This window comes from Engraulis encrasicolus, chromosome 16 (genome assembly GCF_034702125.1).
Source record: "Engraulis encrasicolus isolate BLACKSEA-1 chromosome 16, IST_EnEncr_1.0, whole genome shotgun sequence".
NCBI classification, from domain to species: domain Eukaryota; kingdom Metazoa; phylum Chordata; class Actinopteri; order Clupeiformes; family Engraulidae; genus Engraulis; species Engraulis encrasicolus.
In genome coordinates, this window is record NC_085872.1 from 19205500 (window position 1) to 19217645 (window position 12146).

The following is a 12146-nucleotide window of genomic DNA, read 5'->3' on the forward strand; positions in this document are numbered from 1 at the left end:
TAAGTCACTTGCATTACAGGAGTCTTTCTTTCTTGTCTGTTGACAGTAGACTGTGTGCGTGTGTGTGTGTGTGTGTGTGTGTGTGTGTGTCCGTGCGTGCGTGCGTGAGTGCGTGCAAGCGTGCATGCGTGCGTGCGTGCGTGCGTGCGTGCGTGCGTGCATGCGTGCGTGTGTTGGCTTTACATAATGTAAGTCAGTGCAGTTTTGCAAACACAGCATTGTTTCCTACTAACATGGAAATAGGTAGTTTGTCATGTTTAGAATTGATACTTCTAATTTTGGATTTCACAGTTTCTGCTTTTGCTTTTTAAAGGGCGCTTCAACAAGTAACCTTAATGGAAAACAATTAAATCCAATTAATCATTGTGTTTATGCGGGAAGCACCTGTAGTGAGGGAGATTTATGTGTTATACGACTCAGTGGTATGCCGTTCCATCATGCACACCTTTGGTTATAGGTACCTCTCAGCCTCTGAAAGATTTATGGCGTTATTAAATGTTCATATCAGGCAGTCACGTAGGTGATCATAACCCTGATCGGTAAATGTCATTCCATTAGAAACGAACAGAGCCTAAGGCCATCTTATTAGCCCAACATCACCCCAACTGGGGCTGCACGATGTCAGAAAAAAAAATTGATACGTGATAACAGCATGCAATACCTCGATAACGATATTTAAACGATATTTAGAAATGTAGCGGAGTGTTTTTCTTGTCACTAATTTGTCGGTTTGTGTTGGGGGCGTGGGTTTGGTCATGGCGGTCTTCTTGCGCATTTGTTGATATTCAGCTAGTGATCGGACTGCACAAAAATGTTTTACTTGTTTGCGATAATCAAGTCATTTTCACGATACGCATATCACCACTCTTGATATCACGATTTCGACACGTTTTCGATATATTGTGCAGCCCTAACCCCAAAAACCAACCCTAACCCCAACCCACCGCCACTACACACTACGCACCCAACACACACTTCTACCCCTTCACTTGAGTTGGCATTGCTTGACATAAATTGAGAGAAAACAGGTTTCTGACTTCAGGCGGCTTGTTTGGTTTTCTGTTGAAGGCAAGGTAAAGATGAAGATTTAAATTAGTACTAAAACAGCATTTTTTAATTACCGGTAAAATTAAGTGCTTAAACATAAATACTGACTGAAATAATGGGGACATGTATATGACTAGAAAGCAAATCCCTATCAATGTATCCTATATTCTTGATTATAAGTTATTGACAGATACGTAAGTAAGTAAATAAGTAAGTAAGTAGACATAGGACAAATTAAATCACATTAAACAGAAATACATCTTTGTGAAATCTATATTGTTTCAACATTGTACATATGGGCTATTTATTTCAAATGGACAACTAGTAACAATTTGGTATTCCTACAAGGATTTGAATAATTAATGTTTTTTTTCTCTATTTAGTTCTGCTGCATTTAAATATCCCAAGCTCGGGAAAAGCAAAATATTTCTTTTTCTTCCAAAAAACCTGTCATATTGAAGCCCTAAACAAATCACCTTTTTCCTCCAACGAGAGACGTGAACGCACTTCTACCCTTGCGTACTCTGTGGACTCAGCACTTTTCAACTTTACTCATCCTCCTCCGACGAGAAGTCAGTGTGGGAGACAGAGACTACCAGTGATACTGCTGCCATCCGCCAACAACAACGTCCTCATGACAAACAAGCAGAGCCAGAAAAGGCAGAGTGAAGCGCTCACCTGCCCACCACATGCTCTAAAGAAGGCCCAACTGCCGCTACGCGTGGGCAATTTTAAGGTCCTTAATGGACATGTCATAATTATAAAGACATTTTTAACTATACTTTTTGGAGTGGCTGGGTGAAGAAAAGTTTTTTTCTTTTCAAGTAACTTTTGAAGTGCTCCTCACCTGTTTCCCCCCAGACGGGGAGATACTCATCCTGCTGGATGTCCAGCATGACCTCCAGCCCATTGCCTGTTCCACCTTTCAGAGTGGTGAGCAGCGGGTTCCCATCCAGGCCCGAGTTGAACGTGTAACACTTCCCGTACCTGGTGTAAATCTGAGGAGAGAGGAGGGTGGAGAGAAAAATATTCTTTTTTAGACTGATCTTGGATCATGCATTAAATAAATTCGATACTTGGTAGCACTTTATTTTAATGGTTCACTATTACAGTGGCTCTACCACATTAAGTACAGTGTAATAATCAGTCTAACAATATTTATTATCATGTAATACTAGTGTAACACCATGTACCCACCCTAACCCTAACCCTAGATGCAAGTACAACATTGGTACATGGTATTACAATGGTATTATTACATGGTATTAAATATTGCTACACTGGTTATTACACTATCAATGTGGTATATTCACTGTAGTAGTGAACCATTCAAATAAAGTGTAACCCAATACTTTTTTTCCAAAATATCTCTAATTATGGTAGGTACAGTAAAGAGTAGGTTTATTGTTGAGGTAAAGCACAACACTGCTTACTTGCACATCCTACCACAGTAGACAGGTTGTTTGTCACAATTTACAAGCCTGGAGTAGAAGACAGCATGTGGGGCCTGTAAACCAGCAGTGCATGTCTGAAGAGCCTCTGCTCTGAATCGATAAGCAGGAAAACAATATAGTCCCTGCCCGGAGGCTGCATGACAGGGAATATAATAGATCTTTTTCCCAACAAAAGAGCAAGGGCTTATTTTTGGCCTGTTGATTTTTTTCCCGTGTATTGCTGGTCGGTATGAATACCAAAATTTTCCTTTTGTCCTTTAGAGAGGTGACCCAGCATTATCTGTGAAACCATGCACAGACACTACAATACTATCATTAACCTTGCAGTTTTTTCTTGAATATCCAGTAATTAAATTTAAAGAAAAAGAAAAAAGAAAAAAAGATAATGCTATTAGGAAGCAGTAGCACATGAAACAAATTGTAAGAAATACAATTTCCCCTCTTGAAAAGTGGATTTTCCACTCTTTGTGCATAACCCAGCACTTGTCAAAAATGGTCAATGTAAATGTTCTAGCTGTTCCTCTCCTCCACCAAAGTAGGTACCACAGGGTGTCCAAACCCCCCTTCATGAAAATTACCAGAACTGCTCAGTTGATGACAATATGGAACTGGCGACCAGAACAGAGAGGGATCGATCTAAAATGACTGTGCCTCTCCTGATACATTAGAAGCTCCCTTCGGAAGTGCTCCTGATCATTAGGAGTGACTCTAAAAATAGGCATAAGTGTATTAATATTACAGCTCTTTCTATGGTGTGCTGTGCAGAGATAATCTCTGTGGAGGGTATCAAACAATAAAGGCAGCAAGAGGAGAGGAGAGAAGAGGAGAGGAGAGAAAAGGAAGAAGAAAACCATTAAAGCCAATGGTCTGCAAACTGGGCTGCCCCAGAGAACTCTATCAGTCTGGCCAAGGTCTACTGCTTTTTGCTGATTAACCCCCCCGAATATATTTTTACTGTATATCTCATTAGTTTCTATTTATAAGTGCCTTACATAAAAGAAGTTGTAGCCATTTCCCCAGAATAGACCACAGCTGGCACTGGAATATGACCTTCGGATACTAACGATCTGCATGAAATTCAATATGCAATATTCGTTTTTTTCCATACTGGCCAGACATACAGACTTCCAGAGAAACGTTATAAACCAATAACCAACATTCTTCCCTTATTCTACTTGGTCACTTATTTTACTGCAGTTTCACCAGGGCAAATAATTTTAATTGCTATCTCATAAAAGCCATGGTGTTATAATATCAGTGCTGTCAAGCTCATACTCTGGACTTTTCTCACATACGCCTCCAATATAAGTATGCTGTCTTGTTATAACTCCATTATAGGGCCATCTTATCACCCTCGCTCCACACAACCAATGCTTGATGGTTTGTCCCCCTAAAGAAAATAGGGCTTGTGTATGATACAATACATATTGGATAGATTCACCAAGCTGGTGTTAGCCATCATGTGCAGAACTGGGAGGTTAAGGTTGTGTTTTAAAAGGTTTCCTCATCACAAACAACTGAAAGGCCCCTGTTAATGTTGATGCCAAATGATTATCTATTAAGATTATAACACTCAACTAACCTTTGAGGCTCAGCACACCTTGTGGTCACCTTTATTGCTGCAGCGATTTATTACTTCATTATGTCTGCCCCAAAAAGACGATCAATAGCTTAAACTGATCTGTGCAATAGCAAAGGTGCTTTGATTAACAAAAATAACTGGCCACATTAGTTCAATTACACGGTTACTGCGACGTTTTGTTTGCACAATAACTTCCAAGTCGGTAGATAGATTTGTGCTTATAATCAAGAGGTAGGCCTACATGAAATGGACAGATTTCAAGATTTTGAAGATTGTCACGGAGGCATCAGAATCAATGCCTTGGCATCGAGTTGCACTTTCATTTCCAATAGGTTATATAATTTACTAATGTACTGTGCCTGTGTTTCAGGTATATACTCACTGCATGAAAATCTGTTGTCAAATGCTGATGGAAAACCAAACTGAGAGATGTGTTGTGCTGATGATCTAAATTCTAAATACTGTGATTGCAGTATTTAATATGTTTAATTGGTAACATTTCATAATAATGGCTGCATAAAAGCATGCTTAGTACATAGTAAATAATAAACCAATGATGAACAAAACATTAAGTCTTGTATTAAGGCTTTGTAGAATATCTACAAATAATATGTTCAAACTTTTACAAACCTTTAAGCAGAGTATGGTTTACTCAATTACAAAAAATGAAAATGTTTGATAAAAAGGCTTACCTATAAAACAACACTAAATTAATTTCCCAAAAAGTTCATGTTTTGTTCATCATTAGTTCATTATAGTTTTTGTAATACTTTTTATGCATCCATTATTATAAAGTGTTATACCATTCCATTTTTCAGTTGTATGCATGTACTTTTGATTGTATTTTATTTGAACTGTCTTTGTTCATGGAATGTGCTATACACATTGCCTTGCCAGCTTATTGACTGGAAAAAGAAGAGTCTGTACATTATCATGGTAAGACTTTAAATGACCCATCTTCTTTTGCCTTTTCCATTTTCTACCCATTCCCAATTACCATAATCAACCACTGACTGTCAATCATAAACACAGACATGGTAGCTGAAATGCAAAATTCCTTTGTCATGGGGAGATGACAGGTTATAGTTGTGTGCCTGTGATGTCTCCTGAACATTAAAGCGTCTTTTCATAAGAAGCTTGCTATGCTATTAGGTCCTTAAAACTCAGCTCTTGTCATTACTGTAATCAAAGGCTGTGAGTTGGCTGGCCTCCTGGCCTTCCCTGATGAACTAAAAGGCTATCCTTTTGTTCCTGATGAACTAAAAGGCTATCCTCTTGCTCCTGATGAACTAAAAGGCTATCCCCTTGTTCCTGATGAACTAAAAGGCTATCCCCTTGCTCCTGATGAACTAAAAGGCTATCCTCTTGCTCCTGATGAACTAAAAGGCTAACCCCTTGTTCCCGATGAACTAAAAGGCTATCCTCTTGTTCCTGATGAACTAAAAGGCTATCCTCCTGTTCCTGGCTTTAATGAAGGACCTTTAGCTCATGCTCGATGACAGTTTTACAGACACTGGACACCTGAAGCTTTTAAACCTTCGTTTTTGTTGGCTCTCTTTAAGTGCCAGAATTTAAGACACTTATTTTGCGTCCAACCTTGTACATGCCGGTACAGCTAATTACTGTATGTTTCAAAATTCCCTCCCTGTGCTTTGAACAAAAGACAGTCGGCGCAACAAGACAGGAATGCTCATTAAGATGTTAATCTGCAAACAGACACGCTGCCGATAAACCATCTCGCTCTGAGTCAGCTGGTTTAAATTATCCATTGTAGCACTCAGGCCCGCTGTTAGGGGGGGGCAAACGGGTATGTTGTCCCAGGCCCAGGAAGAGAAGGGGCCCAGAATTCGGTCCTCACTACATTGTGAGTATTGAGAGGGGGGGCCTTACAGATGATTTAGTCCCGGACCCAGTCAAGGCCGTCAGCGGCCATTGTTGCACTACATGGGCATGCCAGGTGTGCAAATTATTTGTTGTATGGGTGGCTAAATGGCTGTTCCTCAATCATCTCCAAAGACACCCTGCCTTTGTGCCAGAACAGAAGAGCTCCTTTTACCTCCAGATTTGTGGTTGCCATGTGGGGTTGTCTGCTAATTGGATAACACAACACCCACATCTAAGCAAGAGGGTCACTGCTGAGACGCAAAAATGCACTGTTGGGCTGTTCGTTAACTATCTATGTTCCCCACAACAGGGAAAATGTCTCCACCAACGCCACTCACTCAAATGAGCCCACCCCCCGCAACCCATAATCTTGGTTCTGTCAGCAAATCCACGGGAGCCTGGCAGACCGAAATGTAATTGAAAGACAGCACAGGAGGAACGCTGCCTCTCTCCATACAGAAGAATGGTAATTCCCCTTGGCTACTAGCCACCATGCTTGGAGGCATGGGCTGCTCTGTGGAGATGGTTAGTTCATTACCGTTACTTCAGAGGAATGGGCTGAGCAGTAGCCAACATGTGTGGGCCTCCCTGGACTGTTTCATGAATCCCAATTCACCACAGATCTAATAAGCCCTTAACAGCACGGGAGTGGAGGGAGGGCACTACAGAATTTATTACCTCTGCATTATTTATAACAACAAATATTTTCTCGCCCAACAGTTGGCACTGATATTATTGCTTCTGAAGAAACTCCTGCTCTGATGCAATTAAGGGTTTACAGACTGAACTGAACTGGTTGAGGCAATGGTTAAGCATTACCTTTAGGCAGTTGTGATATATTTTTCTGTCTCTTCCCCTCGGAATGCCAGAAATGGAAATGACAGAGGTCTAAAAATACTGAAATTATATCTGGTTAATGTTAAAAACCATCTTGGTCATCAGAGTAATGAATGCAAGTCCCAACTAAGGGTTATGCATTAATTTAACTCCTCAGACCTTCAATTAGATCCAATGTATAAAGACCATTTTTTCACTTCAATTCAGGGCTTGACATTAACTTTTTTGTATGCCGGCCACTGTGGCTAGTGGTTTTCCCGAGTCACTAGCCATCCAGCTATTCTACTAGCCACAAGTTAGATTTGTTTTAAACATGACGCTGTACATCTAACCTCAGAAGATGAGATGCTTAAAGTGTATATCTCAGGTTAATTTTTATTCAAAATAATGGACTTCCTTTGATAGTTCTACCACTTCAACAATTATCCATCATTTTTTTTTCATGCAACAGGGCATCAACTGTAGTCGCCAGGTTACGGTTAAACCCACATTTGCCACAACAAACAACAAAAATCGTTGTTTAACATCGTTTTTGGAGGGACTTATATATGTGGATCATTTATTGAATACAGTGTGTATACATTGATCCAAAGTAGTGGTTAACCTGCGATATACACTTTAAAGCAAGAAGATGAGTGGTTGGGTTTCTACAGTACATGGAAATAAAACAAACAAATTGAAACTAGGTAACTGAGTTTTTACTTGAACTTAAATACAAACAATTGATACACAAGGGCCAAAGTACAGAATATACGCTATTCTGATATGTCATACCATAGAATAAGCTACCTGCCAAATTGGCTATAGTGACACTGCAATTGTTACCAGCCACATTCAAGTTTTACCAGCATTTGGCCGGTTGGCAGGTGCCAGTGCCAAGCCCTGTTCAATATGTATTTCACAGTGCACAATGCAGTGTAATTCCTGGTCAATCTTGAACAATGAAAAACACATGAATAATTTACTGTATATTAGTGGTTAAAGAAATTAAAATGTAAATATGACCCACCCAAACAAAATGTGCCCTTATAAGAAGTTTGGTCGTGAATGTGCTTACCTGGGGAAACTGCTGAGTAGCATAATTATATTCTTGGCCCTGAGGGCACCCATATAAACAACATGTCAAGTGCATCTCCCTGATACATGGCTTTACCCAAGTATGCTGAGCACTTCTAATTAAAAACTTGCTCCACTTCCACTAAAATATTCATGACTCATTGATGAACAGCCTTAACCGAAATGGGAAAAGTAGACTTAACATGCCTGCCTTTAATAAAAGCCACCTGCTGATATCGTCTATAGTGTCATGAATCTCCTTGACTCAATTGTGAATACAGGGAAACTTAAAGGGGCAGCCTGGGAGTCTAATAGGAAATACTTTTAGTCATCATTTCACCACAGCTCCTCCCAATTCACTTCCAAACCTCTCAATATGTGCATTAAGATTATTAGAGATGGGGGGGGGGGGGCTGTGGTTCGAATCCGGCCTGGGACATTTGCCATCCCTAAACCATCTCTCTCTCCACATTCGCTCCCTATCGCTCTTCACTGTCCTATCTGAAATGAAGGCGAAAAAGCCCATAAAAAATACATTAAAAAAGAAACCTGGCGCTGCCTGCAAGATATTAAACACATAGATTGTGAACCCTGTGCTACTCCAGCCAAGCACCATGGATGATGCCCCCAACTCCCTCCCTCAAGGCAGCGTCTACACACCACACACAGAGACCTCTCACCAGACGTGTGTACACCAGACATGTCATCAATCTCTCCGCATGTCTACCTACAGGGGTGAAGTTCCTGTGTGTGCAGTTCTCTCCCTGGAACTTGCAGTCCAGCAGCATGTCCTCCAGCTGGTGCCCGAGCCGGCCAATCATCTCGCGGGTGTCGAAGCCGCGCGGCGGCAGCGGCGGCGGGCTGTAGTCGGAGAAGTCCAGCAGGCGCAGCAGGCGGTCGCGGTGGGCGCTGTGCTTCAGCATGGAAACGCTCCGGCGGTTGAGCGAGTGGTTCTGGTGCAGGATGTCCATCCAGTAGCCGCTGTGGTACAGGTCAGAACGGGTCAGACCCGACACCCGGAAGAAGTTCTGGTTGCAGAGGGTCACCGCTGGGAAGGTCATGTTGTGCGCCCACGCCATGTGGATCTTGGTGACGGCCGGGAAGGAGAGGAGGTACAGGATGCGGTTCCAAGACCAGGTACACAGGAGTCCGATACACACCAATATGGCGAGCAGCCACAGGACACGGTGCAGTTTGGACTTGTCCCGGGAGAAGATGTACTTCAGCCCATGCACCTTTGTCCTGGTCACAAACTGGACGGTGATGTCTTTCAAAGTGCTTTTCAGAACTCTGTCCCCAGCTTGGCGAGCAGCTCTCCCCAAAGCGTGATTGGATAGATCCCTCTCCTCACTAAGTTCTTTTGACACCATGCCAAGCACCATCCTGCTTCTGTTTTGTCCTGGTGTGTGCGGCACGTCATGCAAAATGTATTTTCCAGTCAAGGTGTGGGAGCTCAGTTTTCAAAAATAGCCTCACAAATAAATGCATTGCATTGGTAGTGACACAGAGACTATTTTTTGTTGTTGTTGATCACTGTCAGTACCAAGTTGTTCAGTGTCAATATATTTCAGCACGTCAAACAACAGCTCTTTCTGTGAGTCACTACCAAAATGCTGTATAACAAAAAAACAAACCCAAAGAATAAATGGATAGCACTAACAAAAAGTATCAGAAAATCACAAAACCCATCAAACATTCGGATTAATGAAAACATGTACAGTTGGAAAAGAAAAAAATGTTACCGCGCTCTGAGCCCAGAGTAGCAGACAGAGGAATTAAATCTTCAGCAGAGTCGGCTAGTAGTCCACAGGTTCCCTGGGGTGATGTAGGCAACCAAGGGAGCCACTCCAGACAAAAGCTTGGTAATCAGAAGACACTTCTCTTGACTTCACCTTCCCTCTCGTGACGTGAGTAAAGCAATGGATCCACGATACCTCCAGCTTTGCCTTTTGTTGAGAGTGCTTCTGTTCTGAGCGCCCAACCCCTCCCTCCCTCCCTCCCTGATATTTTTTTTTCCCTTTTTCTTGTTGGTGGGTTTGCTGCAGGCTCACAAAGCTTACATTTTCTCCCTGCTAGTCGCTCCTAGGTAATGGGGAAGGATGGAGGAGGGCTCCCGGCCCGATGGAGGAGGTGGGGAGCGAAATGTTTTTCTGTCAAGGCAAGAATATGAATGACACTGATATGATGTCTGGCCAAGCACGGTCAAAAATCACTAAGGGAGATCCCCCACTGATGTTTAGCTCCATAATGTAATCCTCTGTCGCGGGAGGGTGAGCTTGCTCATCCATCACTGCCTCACAGCTCATCGATTGAGAGCTGCAAACACACTATCTGTCATAATTAACTTAACCACTCTGTAAAGACGGGGGAAAAAAAACATAGGTATGCTGTGCATTCACAAGTGAGTTTACTGGAGTTTGGATCAAAATACACCGCCATAGATGCAGCGAGGCACACATGTTTGGGTGAAAATAAACGCAAACTTTAAGCTTTTCTCTCACTGCCCACCTGTCGAAACAGGATCAAACACAGAAAAAATAGAGCCAAACATGAAAATAGGCACTGTCTTAAAAATAGAAACACTGTCTTTGGATTGTGATAAGCCACAGAGACTGCCACAGAGTTGTCTTTTTTAAGAATTATATCTAAGTTCTTGGTGTCTGTCTGCGACATCTGATGTGAAATACAAAGATGCGGTAAACCAAACGCTCCCCCCTCCAGCATTCTAGGGAGAATCCATAGCAACACTGGCTGCATGTTTCTTTTTGACTGTTGTTGTAAAACAACAACTCTCATCTACACTACCATCCTGTAAAAACACATTCACGCACATACAGAACTGTCATTCCCATCACTTTTAAGGGTGTCTGAGGAAAGTACAGCTGACAGAAAAAGAACTCCTTTAATGTGTTTGACTTGCTCGATTCTGACAGCAATGTGCGATATGTCTGCAGGGCCGGCTGCACCAGCACCAGCCCCTGCAGTTAATGACTAATGTGCATCGCCTGGGGCACCTGTAGATGCCAGAGGGCTGTTTAGACCCTCTGCTGTTTACAAATGACCCACTTCTCACTGAGCACCACAAGCACACCTGAACTGAATATTGAATATCAAACCACCATCTGCAGAGCTGGTAAAAATATGTCTTACTACATCTGAAGAACGCTGAGAATGTAACTTGCAAACATACGGAGAGCCGTCTGAGCACGCTTTCGCTTTGAAAATGCATGCACAGCACACACAGATCAAAATCAGATCGGGCCCATAGCATATATCCTCACTATCTTCAGAGACAAAACTGAAGAAACGAAAACAGAAACGAAAACAGAGCTTTCCCAGACTGCTCTGCAACTGACAGCATATGTCACACACAGCCTCTTGTCATTAATCTCTGTTGTCCTTGTGCTGTAGATGTTCCAGATTTGTGGCCAAGCAAAACGCGGAGATCTCCCCCAGGGCTTCAAAGGATAAACAAATGACAGTAAGACTTGAGGTCCTCGAAATCATGAATCATTCCACCCCCATGAAATGTTCTAGTATATAATCTCAGACATCTCCAACTGTCTTTGCTCTCCATTACAGGGGCTCTCACACTTCACTGGACCACTCTAATGAAAGTATGGTAACACTTTATTTTAGGGATACATCTATTTTCACTAATACATACAATGTTAATGCCTGCATAAATAACTTGTAAGTCATGTGCTAAGCAAACGCTAAGGCCTACTAGGTCCTTACTAAGGTTAAATTGGTAATAAATCCCTTATTGTGCATGAACAAGATATTTGCGAATACATGCCTAACAAATGTTTGATTTTGCTTTGTACATGCCTTATAAGTTACTTATACAGGCACATTGTATGTATTAGTGCTAATAGATGTATCCCTAAAATAAAGTGTTACCGAAAGTATCTGTTCGTAAATTGCTTGAAGTGACAGGAGTTTTTTTTTTTAAAGTACCTTCTTTCCTCAGCCACTCTTCACAATCTTGCAAAGACAGGTACAGTGAGGGACATATTTATGTGGTCCCAACTTCAATCAGTCTAAGTGCAGTATATTGCTTAATTAGGGTGGCATCAGTATATCCGCAGGCAGGGTTTACTTCGGAAACAATCTCCTCCCCGGTGAAATCAAAGGATGGAAATTAGCACATATATTAGCTGCCATCTACCACCAGGTCTCTACGCACAGGGTCCTGATGACAAGTAGGGGGAGTCATTATTTCCTCTGTTTCCGCTGTCCTTTCCCAATCACACGTAATGATGATGATAACCGGAGGACTGGAG

The 12146-nt window shown here is 41.9% G+C and overlaps 1 protein-coding gene across 4 annotated transcripts in view; it reads right to left on the bottom strand.

The window, feature by feature from the left end:
* Positions 1-12146, bottom strand: part of asic1c (acid-sensing (proton-gated) ion channel 1c) — a 128482-nt gene that overhangs the window by 20630 nt on the left and 95706 nt on the right. For all 4 annotated transcript variants that reach the window (XM_063218961.1, XM_063218959.1, XM_063218958.1 and 1 more), the window contains exon 2: positions 1895-2045. In XM_063218961.1, coding sequence (XP_063075031.1) covers positions 1895-2045 — 151 coding nt within the window. The remainder of the gene's footprint in view (positions 1-1894; positions 2046-12146) is intronic.